The 21,411-nt window shown below is 43.8% G+C and overlaps 1 protein-coding gene across 4 annotated transcripts in view; it reads left to right on the forward strand.

Annotated features, from left to right (window-relative positions):
* Window positions 1-21,411, forward strand: part of NPRL3 (NPR3 like, GATOR1 complex subunit) — a 267,923-nt gene that overhangs the window by 228,048 nt on the left and 18,464 nt on the right. For all 4 annotated transcript variants that reach the window (XM_082260222.1, XM_082260223.1, XM_082260220.1 and 1 more), the window contains 2 exons: window positions 9,413-9,599; window positions 11,564-11,756. In XM_082260222.1, coding sequence (XP_082116348.1) covers window positions 9,413-9,599; window positions 11,564-11,756 — 380 coding nt within the window. The remainder of the gene's footprint in view (window positions 1-9,412; window positions 9,600-11,563; window positions 11,757-21,411) is intronic.

The following is a 21,411-nucleotide window of genomic DNA, read 5'->3' on the forward strand; positions in this document are numbered from 1 at the left end:
GGGAGCATTTCTGTAAAGCAAGCAGGGTAACTTCAGACACCAGTGTTACCTTTGATATCAAATTTAGTTTTAGTCAGTCTTTTGACTAAAATGCCATTTTAGTTTTAGTGATATTTTAGTCATCTGAATGGTTTTAGTTGTATTTTAGTGGACTAAAATCTCCAGTACATTTTAGTCTACTAAAATCGAATGGATTTAGTTAAATTGTAATGCATTATTTAAACATTTCTGTAAAATTGCCAAACTCATTATATACTGCTGGAGTAAAAATCAAATAACGTTATTATTTAAGGTATTAACCACTTCAATACTGGGCTCATTTACTCCCTTCCTGCCAAGGCCAATTTTCAGCTTTCAGCTCTGTCGCACGTTGAATTATAATTGCAACCATGCACCCAAACTCTACATGTTTATCATTTTGTTCACATAACTAGAGCTTTAATTTGGTGGTATATTAATCACCACTGAGTTTTTTTATTTTTTGCGAAATAAACAAAAAAAGACTGAACATTTTGAAAACAAAGCATTTTTCTTTGTTTCTATTATATCATTTTGCAAATACCCACTTGTTCTTCATAAATTTAGGCCAAAATGTATTCTGCTACATTTCTTTGGTGAAAATAACCTGAATCAGTGTGTATTATTTAGTCTGTAGGAAAGTTATAGAGTCCACAAACTATGGTATATATTTCTTAAAATCAATCAATCAATCCCGATGTACTGACTGCCTATCTAATTTCTTGAGGCCCAAAAATGCCAGGACAGTACAAATATCCCCCAAAAAAAACCTTTTGGAAAGTACACAGTCCAGGGTATTTAGTAAGAGTAAATTTAGTAATTTGTTTTTGTACTTTGTACCTTGACTTTAAAGTTAGTCCATAGTTCCAGTCTCCCAATGCCTGTACCCACACAGTGCCCCAAACCAATTTTTCCTGAACAGAGCATTTCTCACCCAGCCAACCTCTGCCTCTCTTGTAAAACATACCTGCCGCTGGGGAGAAATGTGGACTGGCCCTTCTCCCTGGAGTCCTTTCAGCCTCTGGAAAAATACAGGACGGCTGGGCTCACTCAGTCATGCTGTTGGGATCTGAGCCGACTTCCCAGCATCCCTGGAGTATACAGATGGAGACCGTAGTCCCATCCATTTTTACTAGATGAAAATCCCCCAGTTTTTGCAGAGCATGGCTGACATCCTCCTGTCCCAATGTCAGACCTTTTTCTAGGGTTGTGTCAGTGGAGAACGCAGTCCCATCCACTACCACAGGAATTCTATCTTTTATTAGTTGAGGGCAGAGGCCAGCAGCACTGAGCCCTGTTGCAAGCTGTTCTGCTGGGTTGCTGTCAGTGGAGACTGCAGTCCCATCCACAGACACGCTCAAGCTGCAGTTGTGAGGTGCCGATTGCATTCTCTCCTTAAAGCTCATGCAGAGTTTATTGTTGTGTGCAGAGGCCAGTAGCTTTCTTCTCTGTTGCCAGCTGTTCTGCTGTGAAGTAAACTGAAAATTCAGTTGCCTTGCACAAATCCTTTAGGGCCACCGATTGTTGTATGCAGAGGTCACCAGCGCCATGCCTGGATGCCAGCTCTTCTGCTGGAGGCTCACTGGGGTGTTCGTTCTCACTAGAAAATTCTATTAAAATTCCCAATCCCTGGGGATAGAGGTTCACCATTTCCTGTCCGTGGAACCCAGAAGGTGTTACCGGTGCTGGGCAGAAGCTAGCAGAGCTCTGCCCTGTTGTCAGCCTTTCAGTTGGAATCTCAGTACCTTTTACATCCTTCAATGAAAAGTCAATAAAAAACCATGCTATCTGTGGCTAGGGAGTGAGGGCAACTTCCTCTTCTCCAGAGCCCTTGAAGTTCAGCTGGGTAGATAAGCCGGCTGCTCCATCTCCATACCCTTATCCATCTGCTGGACAGACGCATTCCTCCATCCAAGCTCATCCTGTGCAGAAACAGGTTTGTCCAAATGAGTTAAAACACGCTGCATCCGCCATAAGAGCTAAGCTTCCATAGCTGGACGTGAACATAACACAATGTTACTCTGCCCCATTGCTGATGCTTCAGCCGGTATTTCAGGACTATCGGCTTGTACTTCCTGATAGTCCCAGGCAAAGAAAGCAATGCCCTGCTGCTGAGCAGAGTCTGGCAGCTGTCTGTAGGCTATTTCCAGCTCCCATTCCTAAACGGATAGAAACTCTAAATCTACCTCTGCCAATAGTACTTACAAGACATTCAGTCTTCAGTCTCTGTAATCGATGATTTACTCCAAACGCCACACCAGATCACTCCCAGAATCAGAGTCTTTGGGCAGCCTCCAGTACAGCGGTCCAATACCGCCCTAGTCAAAGCCTTCCGTCGGGCTGCCGTCCGCTGTCCACAGCACACTTGGGCTACATACCTGTGAAGGGCTCTTTAGCTCTCGTCCAACCGCATCTCTGCCTGGATCAGCCTGCTTAACTCAGCTGTTCACTCCTTGTTCAGTTATTTCCCAATAACAGCGCTCACACTTCATACAGCGACCAGTAACTTACGTGAATGGAGGGGAGAATTTTTCCCTGGTGGCGCTGCTCACCGGCTAGTGCTTCCTTCCAGAGTTGCCAGCAGACAGAATCATACCATCCCAGCAGGACCTGCACTGACACCAGTCCCCTGTGCTGTATCCACATCTCTCGCAACCCCCCATCCTTTTCTGGATTTTGCCCTTGACCTAGATTTTACAGAATGAGTACTTGAGTAGATTCTACCATCGTTTTATGACAAGTGACATTAAATCCCCTATCTATACTTTATGGAGTGCAACACCAACTGAAGAGTCTATCTTTGATAACCTCACACTCCCTGGAAAAAGAAAGGTCAGCAGAGCAGTTTCTCTTTGCATGGATAAACTCCCATACAGGAATAGCATTCATTGCATGTGTAGCGTGGCAACTACTGGCTATAAGGGTTGCATTACCCTCACATGATTTCCTAAAAGTAGTTGTTAGGTTTCATATTAACCTTGTAATGTGATGTCAAGATAATTAATACAAAAAGGGTCCGAGTAACCTGTAAATTTAGGATTTAAATAATTCCTGTTTACCTAATCTGACAAAATATTAGGATCAAAAGGGGTTCCTTGGGTGTCCCAAATGATCATCAGATTGTCAAAGCGACCATACCAAGAAAAATTGACAAAAAATGGGTTATTATGTGAGAAGATAAAACACTCCTCCCACCACCCCATGAATAAATTTGCTAATGATGGTGCAAATTTGGCTCCCATGGAGGCGCTGCACAACTGTAAAAAAAAGTAATCATCAAAAAGGAAAAAATTATGTGTCAACAGGAATTCAAAATGGAACCGTAATCTATTCGTATTTTGCTGCAAAAATGGGGCAAGGGTTTGTTTTCATGGATGGCCAGATGTAACATTGTAAAAATGACTATACTACCAAAATTCTTGTACCATTTTCAAACCCTGCCTATATTTATTCTGCAAAAATATTTTAAACAAATTGATAGCATATTGAAGGACTTTATTTGGGGGTCTAAAATTCCCAGATTAAGTAAGAGGGTCTTGACATTATGAAAAGAAGGAGGTTTATCGTTACCTGATATGGGAAGGTACTATCAGACCATACAGTTGGGTAGATTCGTGGATTGGTGCCGACATAGGGAAACAAAATTATGGCCCAATATTGAACAGACTCAATTCGACACACCGTTGAGAAGAGCCCTGTTCTGTAGCCATTCTTTGCCAACCAACATGAGACTACACCCGCTTATAGGTCATACAATTAGAGTTTGTACAAAAATATTTCAACAATACAAACTGATAAGATTAAAGTCGGCCCTATTCCCGGTGCTGGGTAACCCTAAATTTATCCCTGGATACCAAGATAAAAGATTTATAGATTTGATGGAAAAGGGGATTTTCCAGGTTGACCATTTTCTATCACCGGAAGGATCGATTACTGAGCAGGAATTGATGGACCCCCTAGGTGATTTTCAATTAGATTTCCTGAGAGCAGGACAGCTTAAGTATTTTCTGAAGACCCTACCAAAACCCAATCAAGAAGAACTTGAATATACAAAGTTTGAGGAGATTTGTTTACAAAAAGGGACATTAACACATACCATATCTAAATTGTATACAATGTTGATTAGACAAGGAAACAACTACCAACTGACATACATGGACGAATGGGAGAAAGTATTGAACTGTTCTTTTACAGAGGTAGAGAGAAGCCGGTTTTTACAACATCTATTTGTATAAAAATACAAGAGATGAACTATAAAATACTGTCGAGATGGTACCATACACCAGTAAAAATGAAAAAAATATCACAAACAAATACAGACAGATGTTGGAGGCGTGGAGAGGGAAAAGGGACCTTACTACACATCTTTTGGTCTTGCCCTAAGATGGAAAAATTCTGGAATCAAATTTATGATATAATATTGACCCTTACGGATTTACAGTGGACAATGGACCCAGCCCTTTTCCTTCTGCACAAAACTAACATTCCAAGTAATCAATATAAAAATTTGATAATCCCCTATCTACTAAATGCTGTGAAATTGTGCATCCCTTTAAAATGGAAACAAGAGACACCACCAGATATTAATATGTGGATTAATAAGGTAGAAGAGGTCAATAAATTAGAAAATCTTGTCTTGAACGCTAACCATAAAACAGGAAAATATAATTAAATTTGGCACAGATGGAATTAATTTGTCACCTCGAGGAGTAAGAGACTAGTATGAATGCTTAGGAGATAGTGGATACCCTAAACACAGGGAGTTCCCCTTCCCTTTCCCAATGTTTCCCTTTCTCCCCCCCTCCCCTTTTTTTTTTTTTTTTTTTTTTGTTTTGGGTAATGTTTTTAGGGAAAATTAATTTGGAGTTAAAAAGGTACATAAATAGATTAGTTTCCTGGGGGAATAATCAATGTTTTGTCTATCTTATTGGGTACAGTAATTCCCTACATATGGGGAAGTAACATAGTAGCCATAGCTTTACACCTCGATTATATTGTGAATAATGTATGATATTATGTTTGTATACAATTGTAATTGAAAAATGATAAATAAAAGATTTCATAAAAAAAAAAAAAACAGGAATTCAATACATGTCAAAGGGTAGCTCTGAAGCTCTGGCGTATAGCTACTGTACCTATTCAAGCAATGTTGTATTGCTGTGATGGCCAGATAATGCGGGATAGACAAATAAAGGGCCACAACATCTAATTTCACCCAAACCTATTAATTTGCCCATTGGATATTTTTCATTTGAGATAAAACATGACCGGTGTCCTGAATGTGACCTGGAAGCTTCCGTGTAAGTGGTTGCATATGTAGATCCACCCATTCACTAAGGGTTTTTAAAAGGGAACCTATACCCGCTACAATGGGACATCCCTGTATTGGTACAGAAGGTTTGTACCTGAGGAACCGGATCCTTCACTACCAATTTTCTGCAGTTTTGTCACTCAAAACACCTATCGACCTACCCTCCACAATAAGATCCATTAGGGCTAATTTAAACAAAGGTGTAGGGTTTGGTTTTAATGGGCGATGTACATCAGTGTTAGCTAAATGTCTCAGTGATTCCTGACGATACTGTGTGGTGTTAAGTTTGACTACCACGCCCTCTTTTTCAGCTTCCCATATAACTAGATCTTGATTCATTTTTTAGATTCATTGCAGTTTCTCTGTTTAGTTAAGTTCTCTTTATTATATTTATCACAATAATCTTTTAAAAGAATCAGTTCTTTTTCCGTAATTTCTTGGAACACCTCCACAGCAGTGCATCTGGTGTGAATAGGGTAAAAATATTTATTCTTTCTCATTGAAACACTGCTGGGAGTGAAGACTGATTGGAGCTGCTCCAAAACAAGCTTTGCAAGCATATCCCTGAACAAATGGTTATCACTCTGAAAAGGGACATCTAAATCCCCCAATTACTAGCATCCAAAACATCCACACTACTGGCATCTGTATCTGCAAAATGCTTTTGTATGTAGTAATATTTTTCTAACGAATCTGACCATTAGTGTGTAAAAAAAATTAAAATGAAAAGTGGGGGAAAAGGATAGACCCCGGGACAATAAGGACAGGGAAGCCTGAAATATTTACCGCATTAGAAACTCGAGAATCCTCATTTCTTCTGCACTATTTGCTGTACAGGGTGTCTTATTTCTTTCCTCTCCTTCCTCCCTGTCGTTTCTTTTTACTTTTTGCCCTATTTTCTTTTTGACTAACTTGAAATAACCCCGGGGAGACTAGTTTTTTGGGGGTTGTCTACTATGCTCCTCATGGGAAAAGATCGTATTGCCTGAACTTTTAGAGTCTGAAAGGGGTCTTCATAATTCCTAGTCTAATACCTCAGACTGTACATCCGATACTTCCGGTGAGCTGAAGCTGACATTTCTTTAATTCCCATCTCTCCTATATTTATATTTTCTCCTCTTTTTCAAAATTAAACGAGGAGTGGAGGTAACATTCTGATCCCATTTACCCCAGTCAGACACACTCATTCTGATAGTCCTTTACATCATGCAAATGCTTGGATCGTTTAGAGTCCATGAATTCCTTCTCCTAATTGGCCACTGTATCTTGTAATTTTTTATTCAGATTTTCATATATAGGTAAATGTATATATTCATCAAAAGAGGCTTTACAATTTTGTACTTCTGAAGTTGCTGTTTGCAAAGCAATCTCCTCATAAGTTAAGATTTAAATAATTCCAAAGAGCAGTGCGATAATATATTTTTCCATTCCTTTACAAAAGAATGTGAATAAACAGCGGATGGTGTCTTTTTCAACCTAAAGCCACGAGGGATCATTTTCTCATGAACAAACTGTTTAAGACCGGTCAGGCCCCACCAAATCCTTGTTTCAGCCTTGCTAGCTACATTGGAGGTTTCAGCAGCCTCAAGGTCTGAGCATCGGGCAGAGCTTTTATGTGGAGAGGTTGTAGTGCCTATACACCTGTTTTCTTCTGTCATTTTACTATAGGCCAGACGGGTAGCTGTTAACTTTAGTAAACAATTTACCCCTCTTTATATTTTTCAAGAAACCTGCCTTCATGACAATAGAATTTTGGGTTTTAAAAAAGCGTGAGTAGATCCTTACTGTCTCACTACTTACTCCAGCATGAGGGGCTAACATTTTAGTGCACAAGCCCCTGATATATCAACCCTTTGATCCTAAAGTGGGACCAGAGGGGGTACATAAATTGTGATATGTGCTCTGATTTATAACATTGTTATGGTCTCTACCTACCTCCTCCAGCCATCTCTCACTTGTTGTATACTTTACTGAAGAGGGTGTCCTATGGGACTGAGAATGTTTTGCTTGTGGGGAATCCAAACCCTGCAGTATGTTATGCCTGGTGGCACTTTGCTTACCTTTCCACAGCTCTCCACTAAATTTCATTTACTTGGCCAGATGTTGTTTTACTACTTCCATTTGCATCACACAGGTCAGTCCCTGATCGAAGAACTCACATGTCAGGGCACTCTTTGGAAGCCTCTCTCCTCCCTATATTCCTATATGTAGCTCTCCTTGGCATTGGCTCTCCTAAGATTAATCATTGGTGAGAACAATGGCAGGCGGTTCTTCCGTCTTTGGATCGGTCTAGTTATTTCCTCTAGAGATGCATTGATTCAGATGAAATCTCTACATAGAGTGTACGATACTCTCCAATGGGTACACAGGATATACCCTGAAAAGTTGATTACCAGCCCTCGCCCTGTCTGTTAACTACTTGCTTAATGGGCACTTATACCCCCTTCCTGCCCAGGCCAATTTTTAGCTTTCAGCGCTGTCGCAATTTGAATCACAATTGTGAGGTCATGCAACACTGTACGTATATGAAACTTTTATAATTTTTTCCTTCAAATAGAGCTTTCTTTTGGTTGCATTTAATAACCATTAGATTTTTTTATTTTTTTTGCTGAGCTGTGCTTGGCCCAGTCCGAAGGACTCGACGATCAGAGTGCATGCGATCAAAGGAGTAGGTCTATTGACGCCTTCTGGCACTGGAAGCCCACACTGTAGCTGTCTTTTGGCTATAGTGTGGGTGGAAAGTGACTAAAAAAAAGCAAAAAAAAAAAAACCTGCTCCTGTCCCGTTTTAAGGCACGAGACATGTCATGTGTCCCTTTCCATGTTTTACAATACCTGGTTGATCCGGCCTGTTCCTGTGTTCACCTGTGTGTATTGATCATGACTGCTGATCCATGATAGCATGGTCAGATTACATGCCTTCATCATCCTGCTGTGTATTCCGCATCTCTGCATCTCCCCCTCACCTTATAATTTTTGTAGTCTTATGTGTGAACTGTAAATTCGATCTTCTCCCTGGCCCTCCTGCCTTGATTGAGTATTCTGTTGCAGCTGCTCCTACACCATGGTAAAGTGGTTGTAAAGTAACATCTACTGTATTATATACTTTTATTCTCTCTGTTTAGGAACATATTATATACAATATGTGTATTTTGTTTTTTTTATTATAAAGCTATATTCTTAAAACAGAGAGGATAAAGTAACAAATTACATGTGACTTTACAACTACTTTAACCACTTTAGCCCCGGAAGATTTGGCTGCTCAAAGACCAGGCCCTATTTTGCGATTCAGCACTGCGTGACTTTAACGGACAATTGCGTGGTCGTGCGACGCTGTACCCAAACGAAATTGACGTCCTTTTTTTCCCCACAAACAGAGCTTTCGTTTGGTGGTATTTGATCACCTGTGCGTTTTTTTGTTTGCGCTATAAACAAAAAAAGAGCGACAATTTTGAAAAAATAATATTTTTCACATTTTTTATATGAAATTCTAAAAAAAATGTAAAAATCAAAATCTTTTAACATTTTAGGCCTACAGGTGGCTGAACGAGCAACGTATGGATACGTCGCTTTGCCCAGCAGTGGCAGAGTGTACGGTAGTGTGCAGTATATGCACAGTGGGCGGGGGTAAAGTGGTTAATACTGTTTTGTCTCTTATATGAGCTAATGTACAGTACATGAACTGTCCTAAAAAGTTTGAAAGAGTGACAAACATGAACGGCTCTGTAGGTTCCCTTTTTGGTTGGTCTTTTTGTACATCCCCCCCCCCCCCCCCAGAGGTATGTTATTAGTCACTCTCTCATCTCTGGAGATATCTTTGGTTGCTATTAAATGACTGGCCAATACAGATTGTGTAAAGCTTCTCTATACTGTGGAATGCCCTTTGTCAGATGTTTTTGACCATGCCAATCTGGTATATTAAAATCATTTAAAGGTGTACCAATAAAAACATTCTTGTTTGTAAAAAAAAAAAAAAAATTTGAGAACTTCTATTTGTAAAAGTTCAGTTTCAAATCATTGTTTTGATAGTTCTATACAATGTGGAGTTGTTTTTTACCTGTTGTTTTTTTTTTTTTTTTCACAGCCGCATCTGATACAAATGGTTATTTGGATGCTGCAGCATCGGCTTCTAATTCAGATACACACGTATGTGTGTTTACTTGCTCCTCCCAAAGAAGATGCAAACTCAAAAGATGAAGACACATCATTTGCAGCCAGAGTGGGTGTGCGAAGCCTAAGCACACCCAATGCACTTAGCATCGGCTCACCAAGTAATACATATATATTCTTCTTTTCTTTTTTTTTTACAATCATTAGCAGGAGAACATTTAAGCATACTGTAGGTCAAGGTAAAAATAACTAATTTAAAAATATCCTGAACACATGCACATTTTTCATGTTTTATCACTTTTGCTGCCAGAGCCATTTTTGTGTTTTTATTTTACCCCACACATGGCTAAATGAACATTTTAGCCCTGAAGATTATTTAAAGCCCCTGCACAATATACTGTATATTTTCTGAAGAAAGAGACCCTAGAGAAAAAAAAAAACGACCAGCTGCAAATTGTATTATTTTTATTAGCTCAATAGTTTATAAAACTAAAGTTAATTTTTTTACACACATTCATACACATTTTTTTGTAAAATATAAAAGATGAGTTTGTCCCAAGTAAATTGATACCAAACATGTCAAGCCTAAATATTATATGCGCCTGTGAAATGGCAACAAACTTCTGTACTCAAACCTGTCACCCTTCACCTTGCTGGAATTTCTAAACAATAATCGTAAACTATGTAAAGAAATCAGGTGCGCTGCCCTAGTGCATATGTGCAACATACAAAATGATGCAAACAAATAAACCAAAAATGCAATAATAATGCAAAAAAATGAAAACGTATGCAATTCGTGTAAAACAAAAAATGTCCAGAAGGTGACTAGTGATACACCAATGTGCAATAAAAGTCCATGTTATAAGTCCATAAATAAAGTGCAAAAAATGGTGACATAAACTTCCAGCTTGGGGAAAGGTGAACTGTGATTGGAAGGTGCAAAGTCCCACCACCAGCTTGGCCTCTTACCAGAAGTTAAACGTTAAGGGCATATATGAATATGACCGCTCCAAAGGTCATGCAGCCAGGTAGAAAAGTTCCCAGAAATACAGAAGGCACTCTGACACACTCGTGCTCCCTAGACTCTTACCGGACAAAAGCCAAACAAGAAGCCTGGTTCTATGGTGATGAGTGGTCCTGCCGGGGGTTACTGGACTCTAGGATGGCTGATGTAGTTGCTTGTGTCCAAGAGGAACAGACCCAGTCAGAAAGCCTGACGAAAGAAGATCCTGCCAAAGGTGACTAGACTCTGATTGGCTGCTGTAACTCCTTAGTCTGGTTGACCTCAATAATAGGGAACACAACAGAGGGGACCGCAATAGTGCATTACCAACAGTAGATATTTATTAAAAACAAATGGTTGCACTTACAGTTGTGAAGACAATAAAAGCGAGTTCCCTCACGGAGGAGCTGTATGGCTAGGCCCGCCTGCAGTGCGGACCGCTGCCTGGTCTAGATGTGATGACGCGGCGCCTCCTCTCTGACGCGTTTCTCCCGATAGGGCATCCACTTAGATAGGAGGTAGAGCCAGCGCCATCACTACCGCCATTATATATGCCCTGTAGCAAGTACTTCCGGGGTTCGGGACCCTCCCCTTCTTACCTGTAGACTGGCCACTTATCATACTCTTTAATAGCAATGTCCAAATCAACCAAAAGGGGATAAGGGGACTCTTTGGCATCGCCAAATATTGTTATGATGTGTGGTTACAGTCTGGAAGGTCGGGATGTCCACCGGAAGTACTTGCTTTGTTTACTTCCTGTCGTCTCATATCTATGATGCTGCTTCCTGTGCTGATGACAAGGGCATTTCCTGTGTAAACAGGAAATGATGCTGCTTCCTGTGCTGATGACGTATTGCATACGTTTTCATTTTTTTGCATTATTATTGCATTTTTGGTTTATTTGTTTGCATCATTTTGTATGTTGCACATATGCACTAGGGCAGCGCACCTGATTTCTTTACATATTCTACAACATACACTCTAAGGTAGCAGCACACCCTATATTGAATCAGCGCACTTTCCTACCCACCATAACAATAATCGTAAACTGCATTTACTTTATTTTAGAATGTACATTGGAAATATATTAAACATTAGCACTTGTTTGATATTCCCCACCAGCCAGTAGTGATGACATGACTCTGACCAGTCCAAGCATGGACAACTCCAGTGCCGAGCTGCTGCCAGGAGGAGACTCTCCAATCAACAAGAGAGCAACAGAGAATCTTCTCGCAAGTTTATCTCAGAATGAGAGAGAAGCTATTCTCAGTGTCCCTGCTGCTCAAAACCCAGAGGACCTTAAAATGTTTGCAAGGTAAAACTTATTTATATAGTGAAAGGATTACAAAAGGTTTCAGGGAATGTATTTTTCTATGTTGTTACCTATCGGAATGACTCAGAGATGGGACACGCCACCCTTCTCCCTGTACATTGTACAGTGATAGTCTGCTGTTGCACTCATGAAGTTCAAAGCTATTGCTGGGGTTTCTTATTAGATAGCCTAGTTTGACACTTAACCGCTTCCTGACCGCCCGCCGCAGATCAACTGCGGCAGGGCGGCCCTCCTGCGCGAACCGACGAAGCTCTACGTCAGCCGCGCGCCGCTGGTGGCACGCTCCCGCCCCTGCTCGTCAGTGGGGAAGCCGATGGGTGCCGCCTGACACTCTCGATCGTTCCCCCGCAGAGAGAGGATGATCGGCTGTTGTAAACACAGCCGACCGTCCTTCTCCCTGGGATGATCACAGAGCTCATGTGATCGTTCTATATAGGATCACATGTCTCTATGGTAATTTCAGAAGCCCAACCCCCATACAATTAGAATCACTCCCCTAGGGTCACATTTAACCCCTTGATCACCTATACTGTTAACCCCTTCCCTGCCAATGGCATTATTACAGTAACAGTGCATATTTTTAGCACTGATTACTGTAGTAATGTCACTGGTCCCCCCAAAAGTGTCAAAAATGGCAGTTAGGGGTCCGATCTGTCCGCCGCAATGTCACAGTCCCGCTAAAAATCGCAGATCGCCGCCATTACTAGTGAAAAAAAAAATGACATAAACCTTTCCCGTAGTTAGTAGACGCAATAACGTTTGCGCAAACCAATCAAAATACGCTTATTGCGATTTTATTTTTTTTACCAAAAATATGTAGCAGAAAACAAATTGGCCTAAAATGTTAAAACATTTTGTGAAAAATATTTTTTTTTTTTCAAAATTGTCGCTCTTTTTTTGTTTGTAGTGCAAAAAATAAAAATCGCACAGGTGATCAAATACCACCAAAAGAAAGCTCTATTTGTGGGGAAAAAAAGGACATCAATTTTTTTTGTGTACAACGTCGCACGACCGCGCAATTGTCTGTTAAAGTAACGGAGTGCCGAATCGCAAAATAGGGCCTGGTCATTAAGGGGGAAAATCTTACGGTCTTAGTGGAGTGGTTAAGCACTGTGTATTAAACGTATGTCTTATTTGCATTTTTTAGAAATATCATTTGTGTAAAATATCTGTTTATGGAATATAGTTTGCATATTATTATTATTATACAGGATTTGTATAGCGCCTACAGTTTGCGCAGCACTTTACAATGTGAAGGAATACAATACAGTTACAATACAATTCAAAACAGGAGAAACTAGAGGGCCCTGCTCGTTAGAGCTTACAATCTAGAAGGGAGGGTCAAGTGAAACAAAAGACAATAACCGTGGGGGATGGGCTGATGGAGAAAATGGAGGTATATTTGTTAGGTGTGGGTAGGATAGGCTTCTCTGAAAATATGGTTTTCAGAGATTGCCTAAAAGCTAATAGAGTAGGAGATAATCGGACAGATAAGGGTAAGGAGTTCCATAGGATTGGAGAGGCTCTGGAAAAGTCCTGGAGGCGGGCATGGGAGGAGGTGACGAGGGAGCTAGAGAGCAGGAGGTTTTGAGAGGAACGAAGAGAGCGATTAGGTTGGTATTTTGAGACTAGGCTAGTGATGTAGCTAGGGGCTAAGCTGTGGATTGCTTTGTAAGATGTTGTAAGTATTTTGAATTTAATTAGTTGGGTGAGCGGAAGCCAGTGGAGGGCTTGACAGAGAGGAGCAGCGGACACTGAGCGATTGGTAAGGTGGATGAGTCTGGCGGCAGCATTCATGATGGATTGAAGGGGGGATAGCCTGTGTAGAGGTATGCCAACGAGAAGTGAATTGCAGTAGTCGAGGCGCGAGATTACCAGGGAGTGAGCTAAGAGCTTTGTTGTGTCTTTGGTTAGAAAGGGGCGTATGTGGGGTTTGAAGGAGAGTTCAGAGTCCAGGACAACACCTAAGACCTTGGCATGCGGGGATGGCATATCTCATGAAACCCATATTTTATGCATAATAAGAAACATATCAAATGTTGAAAACCAATTAAAAATATTTGAAGCATCTTGAAACTAAAAATACAACAAATACCCAGGACTGTTGATCAGTTAGAATTAAATCAAGCAAGAATGGGAACACATTCTTCTCCCAAAACTCCAGCAACTGGTCAACACAGTTCTCAGACAATTAGTGTTGTTCAGGCTCCATTCACACCTGAGCGTATCGTTTTTCAAGTATTTTTTCAGACATTTTTTCAGGGTTTATTTGCAGGTGTTTGGAGGCAGGCGTTGACATCTGACGAAAAATGCTGCTAATCTGCCAAAAAAAGCTTATTTACTATTTCATAAGCTTCAGGCAACAAAATGCTCATGTGAACAGGGGCCATTGAAGTGAATTGGATTTTGCTTTTTGGGCGTTTTGCAACTTCAGGGATGAGTGTTTTACGAGCTGAAAAACGCACAAGTGTGAACAGTAAACATGACCCTGTCCCGGCTTTTTTTAAAACATGTTGCTTCCATCAATTTCAAAATGATCTTATTTCTCTGTCGCTCATTGACAGACGTAGTCCTCATTGATTAATAACAACTCGGGTTATACTGCCCTCTACAGGAGTAGGACTAGACAGGAAAGAAAACGTTCTGGCCACACCCTAGGGGCAGTCCCAGAGGGTATATCCTCTCACTTCCTGCTACAGCAAATCAGTTTTTTTCTGTCTAGCTAGGAGTAAGGACCTAGATGCCTTGCTAGGATCTTCGGTCCTGGCAGGATTTTTTTCTTAGAAAGATTTTTAGACAGCTTTTTTCTTCAGTGTTCCTGTGAGATCTTCAAGCAAGAAAGCTGGAACTGGGCGACGGGCTGGATGTTGAGATCCAGTGGTCACCCCAGTTCAGCCTACGAGCGCGTGCAGGCCATAGCTCCGCGCTGGGTCGGCCGCGACATAGTCCCACTGGACGGGGACTGACCCTGCAAGTTAAACGTCTCGCTTAAACGCCAATGACCACGAGTCACGGTGTCCGTATTGGTCGACAGCCCTCCCACCCCGGTGGAGAGGGGTACTGTCAGGAGTTGGCGCCCGCCTGGTTCCGGTATGGTGAGTAGTATGTTCCCCCTTTTACCCCTGACGGGTTTGTGGTGAACGCGGGCCCCTCTCTGAAATGGTAAGGATGGGTCTCCCCTCTATCCTATAACATGTCACAGATCCCCCTATTTGAGTGTGATTTTTGTGAACAAGAAACCAGGAGGCTTGGTTTGGGAGCTGACAATCTAATGTCATTTCAAAACTGTAAAGATGACTGAAGTCAGTGGCAGTACTAGAATATTACTGTGGTAGCATAAGGTATCCTACCTGTCAGAGGTGTTCACAGGGTGATGTCTATGCATGTATAACTGCAGTCCAGATCGCATTCCTCCAGCAAGGGCAGGCTGCCTTCCGACGGCCCACGGACCGCATGCGGCCCGCCAGGGTCCGGTACCGCCGGCCAGGCTGATCACCATCCAGGGTGAAGTTTGGGGGGCCAATGCACTCCCGCAGGCCGCTAGGCCGAATACAGCATCCCGCAGGCCGCTGCTAAGCCGCCGCTATCCTAACAGGCCGCCGCCATTGTCTTGCAGAGCACACGAGGCCGCCATATTGGCGTAGCCTCGTGTCTCCAGCATGGGGGCGGCCATGTTTGAGGTGACCAAACACCTCGTGGAGCCAGGGGGAGGCGCCGGAAGGCGTGTTAAGGGGCGGAGCCGCCTCCTTTACCCAGGAAAAAGGGCCAAAGACTTCCTGTCTGTAACAGGACAGCACTGAGCAAGCTGATGAAAACTTCTGTGCATCAGGGATGAGCCTTGGGGTCTCTCTCTCTCTCTCTCTCTCTCTCTGTGGGGTCCAAAAAGGCAGGTAACACTGAGGGGTGCTGTTGCGACTGGGGGATACAAAAAAAAAAAAAAAAGTGTTTTACTTTGTCATTTTTTGTCGCTGGCAAATGTCTGGTATAATCATTGACCCTGCCGCATAGGTATCCCCACCGGATCCCCTCAAGGTGGCCGCAGGACCCTCCAGTACCTCACTTGTTTTTAATGCATTATCGGCAGTTTTGGAGTCTTTGGTATCCGGGTGGAGGTGGCCTGTCAGGGACGGGGGTCAAGAAGCGACCCCCGCCTACCCCTATTTTTTATCTGATACTTCAGATACGGATTCGGAGCTGGTCAATGCAGCTGCAGGTCCCTCTTATGGGGCTGTTGTCTCAGGTAATGTCTCCTCAGCAGTGAGGAGAACGTTTCTGCCTCCGCCATAGCACAAGAGTGGTGGATGCACCAGTTGTGTCCGTCCGGGAAACCTTTAGTCTTGAGGTTACACCGGCAGAGGTAGCTGAGACTGAAATTCCTTTTTGGTACTTGTTAGCCTACCAAAAGGGCGAAGGATTTTCCTTTACCCAAATGGGGTGATTTTGAAACGAACCCCTGTTTTCTCTAGCGCTCATTGACAGACGTAGTCCTCGGTGATACACCACCTTCGGGTTATGTTGCCTCCACAGGAGCAGGACTAGACAGGAAATTAAAAAGCTCTGGCCACACCCTAGGGGCAGTCCCAGAGGGTATATCCTCTCTCTCTCTCTGCCTCAGCAAATCAGTTATTTTCTGTCTAGTTAGGAGTAAGGACCTAGATACCTTGCTGGGATCTTAGGTCCTGGCAAGAAATTTTTTCTTAAAGGATTTTTTAGACAGCTTTTTTTCTCCAGTGTTCCTGTGAGATCTTCAAGCAAGAAAGCTGAACTGGGCGACGGGCTGGATGTTGAGATCCGGTGGTCACCCCAGTTCAGCCTACGAGCGCGTGCAGGCCATAGCTCCGCGCTGGGTCGGCCGCGACAAAGTCCCATTAAAAGGACTGAACCCGCGAGTTAAACGTCTCGCTGAAACGCCAAAGACCATGAGTCACGGCGTCCGTATCGGTCGACAGCCCTCCCGCCCCGGTGGAGAGGGGTACTGTCAGGAGTTGGTGCCCGCCTGGTTCTGGTATGGTGAGTAGTATGTTCCCCCTTTTTCCCTGACGGGTTTTGTGGTGAACGCGGGCCCCTCTCTGTATGGTAAGAAAGAGTCCTTTCTATCCTATAACATGTCACAGATCCTCCTACTTTGAGTGTGATTTTATGTGTGCAAAAAGCCAGGAGGCTTGGTTTGGGAGCTAACTATCTATTGTATACATGTTTAAAAGATGTAATCTGTGGCATTCTGGGAATCTTATGGGTTAAGTATAAGCTACCTACCAGTCAGAAGCCACGGACATGTAGACTGCCTTCCAAATCAGATCTCCAGCTATTAGCAGGCCTCCCGAACGGCCATGCGGTCCGCCAGGGCCGGTACCGCCAACCTCGCCATATCCCCATGCAGAGAGAGTGTTGTGTGCCCTGCAGCACACCGCTATTCAGTACAGGCCGCCGCCATTTTTTTTGCTGGATCGCACGAGCCGCCATTTTGGCGTAGCCTCGTGTCTCCAGCATGGGGGCGGCCATGTTTGAGGTGATCCTACACCTCGTGGAGCTTGGGGGAGGCGCCGGAAGGCGTGCAGAGGGGCGGAGCCGCCTCCTTTCTTCCTGGGCAGCCAGCCAAAAGACTTCCTGTTTGTCAAGACAGCGCTGTAACCTGTTGCAGTTTAACTCTGAGCATCAAGTGGTGAGCCTGGGGGTCTATCTCTCTCTCTCTCGATCGATAGGGATCCCTAGCAGGTAACACTAAGGGGTTTTTTTTGTGGCGCTGGGGGTCAAAAAAAAAAAAAAAAGTTTTTTTCTTTACTTTTGAATTATATTATCCAGGAAGTAACTGGAGTTATCATGGACCCTGCCACACATATTCCCCCACCTGTTTCCCTCGAGGGGGCCTCGGGACCCGCCGGTGCACAGAGTATAGAGTCATTTACAGCAATTTTGGAGTCTATGGTGGCTCGGGTGGAGGCGGCCTGTCAGGGACGGGGGTCAAGGAAGCGACCCCCGCCTACCCCTATACCATCTGACACCTCTGACTCAGATTCAGAGATGGTCACGGCAGTTGCAGGTTCCTCTGCAAGGGCTGTTATCCCAGGTAAAGCCCCCTCAGACAGTGAGGAGGACGCTTCTTCTCTTGCTATAATTCAGGAAGAAGCATTGGTGGACGCACTAGTTGTGGCAGTGCAAGAAACCTTAAAACTTGAGGCTTTACCGGCAGAGGCAACTGAAACAGAGATGCCTTTTGGTACTAATAAGCCCATCAAGACGGCGAAGGCTTTTCCTGTACCTAAATGTTTTGGTAATCAGATTAAAGGAGAATGGGAGCATTCTAAACGTACCTTTACTATTTCCAAGCGTATTGCTAGACGCTATCCGTTTGAGGAATCCATCATTAAGAGATGGACGGTACCACCAGTCGTGGATCCGCCTATTTCCAGGCTGAATAAAGCCACGGTTATTCCAGTGGAGGACACTTCGTCCTTTAAGGATCCGGTGGATCGAAAGATAGAAGCAGAGTCCCGCACTATCTTCTCTCTGATAGGGTCAGCATTTAGACCAGTAATTGTTATTGGTCTAGTTTCCCAGACACTTACGGAATGGGCGAAGATGGTACGCCAAGATCTTAGGGGAAAAGATATTCCCCAGGAGACATCTGATTTGATGGAACAGATCATACAAGGGCTACGGTTTATCTGTGACGCAGCCTTAGACACTACTCCCTTATTAGGGCATGCATCTAAGTTAGCAGTGATCCTCAGACGTGTGCTGTGGTTAAAATGCTGGTCAGCTGACCTAGGTTCCAAAAAGACCTTGACCAATCTCCCTTTTCAGGGGAATCGTCTATTTGGGGCCAACCTAGATGAAATCATTAAGGATGCCACTGGGGGCAAGAGCACTTTTTTGCCACAGGCTGCAAAAGCTAAGGGACCTCGCAACAAGCGAGGACCTTTCTTTACCGCCCATAAAGGGCGCCCGGCTGGTACTAGCGGGAAAGGCAAGACTCCTCCAGGAGGGTTCAAGAAGGGCTGGTCGGACAAGCAGAGGACCAACCCAGCCAAACCCGAAGTAAAGGAGTACACAGCCTGAAGGTGCGCCCCCACCCGGTTTCAGGGTGGGGGGACGTTTTCACCGGTATTCAGGACATTAGATCGAGCATCAACCACTACTACCGGTGCGATTCTTCCCTTCCAACATTTAAGTACCACAGGAAGCGGTAGTTACCGTTCCCTGAATAGATCTTTTCCTTTACCTTTTCCTAAGATTAGTCCCGATACCTCACAGGAATCGGATCTGGTTGACCAGATAGGCCAAGTAGCCTCTAGTCGGGTGACTTCGGTCCCTGAGGTTCAACCAGAAAAGATCACCTTTCCTGATAACTATCAGGTATCTGATAAATGTGTGGGAACAGAAAACGACCAGACTTTCTCGGATGGTCGGGGCCAGATAGCTCTAGGGACGCCTGGTTCAGATCCAATCAGCGCCAGTGGTCCTAGAAATTCTAGGCTGGCCTCCTCAAGCCGGCCTGGCCGACTTGGACATGTTAGTCGCAGACGTTCCGTGGGAACTTCGTCTCAGGGAGTGTCTGTGGTCTCAAGGACCAATTTACCTTCGTGCTTTACAGTCGCTGGTTTTAATGGCCTGGCCATTGAGACCCAAGTACTGAAGGACAGATGTTTGTCTACTTCAGTCATTCCTACCCTTATTAAAGCAAGGAAAGCGACTTCCAGCAAAGTCTATTATCACACATGGAAGACTTATATTGCGTGGTGCGAATCTTTAGGATTTCCTCCACGTACCTATTCGGTGTCTCGAATATTGGCCTTTTTGCAACAAGGGGTTGAGCAGAAGCTAGCCTTGAGCACCATCAAGGGTCAAGTTTCAGCATTAGCAATCTTCTTTCAGAAGCCTTTAGCTACCAAATCCTTGGTGCGGAATTTCTTTCAGGGGGTGCGGCACCTGGCTCCTCCAGTCCGCGCGCCCTTACCGCCCTGGGATCTTAATTTGGTTTTGTCGGTTCTACAGAAACCTCCCTTTGAAAACATCAGGGAGATTCCCTTGCTTACTTTATCCCAGAAGGTGGCCTTCTTGGTGGCTATTACTTCTGCTCGCAGGGTGTCAGAACTGGCTGCATTATCATGCCAGTCCCCATACCTAGTGATTCATAGGGATAAGGTAGTACTTCATCCTAAGCCATCTTTTCTTCCTAAGGTGGTTTCAGATTTTCATCTGAATGAAGATATTGTACTACCTTCCTTGTGTCCTCAGCCCAAGCATCATCGGGAACATGCGTTGCATTCCTTAGATGTGGTTCGGGCAATCAGGGTATACCTGAAAGCTACGGAATCATTCCGTAAGACGGATTCACTTTTTGTGATCACGGATGGCCCCAGAAAGGGTTTGCCTGCATCTGCCGCGACCATTGCCAAATGGATTAGACAAACGGTGGTACAGGCTTATTCTATTAAGGGTCAGAGTCCTCCGTTCCCTGTTAGGGCGCACTCCACTCGAGCGCTCAGTACTTCCTGGGCCTTTCGCCATCAGGCGTCAGTGGTCCAGGTATGTAAGGCGGCCACTTGGTCGTCGGTACATACCTTTACAAAATTCTATAAAATTGATGTGACGGCATCGGCGGATGCCTCATTTGGCCGCAAGGTTTTGCAGGCCGCAATTTGAGGAGACCGGTGGTCTACCTCGAGGGTTTTTTTCTGTTTGAAAAAAAAAAAAAGAAAGATTTTTTCTCTCTTTTGTTGAGTCTCATCATTAAGGATGAGCATTGTAAACTTCTAGTTGGCACCGGTTGGGCCTTCTAGATTGGGATTTGATTTGATTTTCCCACCCCTCAGTTGTGATACTGCTCTGGGACGTCCCGAAGGTGGTGTATCACCGAGGACTACGTCTGTCAATGAGCGCTAGAGAAAAATGGATTTTTGTAAAATCTTACCGTAAAATCCTTTTCTCTTAGCTCATTGACAGACGTAGTCCCCGCCCCTCTGTTTTTTTTTGAGTTGGGTTAAAATCTCTAAAGACTGCTTTTTCACATAACTGATTTGCTGAGGCAGAGAGAGAGAGGATATACCCTCTGGGACTGCCCCTAGGGTGTGGCCAGAGCTTTTTAATTTCCTGTCTAGTCCTGCTCCTGTGGAGGCAACATAACCCGAAGGTGGTGTATCACCGAGGACTACGTCTGTCAATGAGCTAAGAGAAAAGGATTTTACGGTAAGATTTTACAAAAATCCATTTTTTTCCTAACGCATGGCTAGGCGCTATACGTTTGAGGAATCCCTCTTTAAAGGATGGATGGTACCACCTGCTGTCTTGCCACAGACTGTTAGGATAAAGAGGACCTCGTAACCAACGAGGACCTTTCCTTTCTGCTCATAAAGAGTTTGTTCGTTCCTCGAGGGCGGGCGATAAGGCGAAACCCTCCAAAGCCCTTTTAGAGGGGTTTCAGAGGGCGCTGGTCGGCTAAACAAAAAGTCCGGCTCAGCCAAGCCTGAAAAATACAGCCTGATGCGCCCCTACCCATCTCTGGGGTGGGGGGAGGTCTTCACCGGTTTCCGGGATCCATGGCTTGCCAGAACCCCGGACTAAGGGGTTCGCGAGGTCATACGGTCAGGATACAGGATCGAGTTTCGATCACTTCCACCGGTGCGATTCTTCCCTT

The sequence above is a fragment of the Pelophylax lessonae genome (genome assembly GCF_965119305.1).
Source record: "Pelophylax lessonae genome assembly, chromosome: 6".
Lineage (NCBI taxonomy): Eukaryota > Metazoa > Chordata > Amphibia > Anura > Ranidae > Pelophylax > Pelophylax lessonae.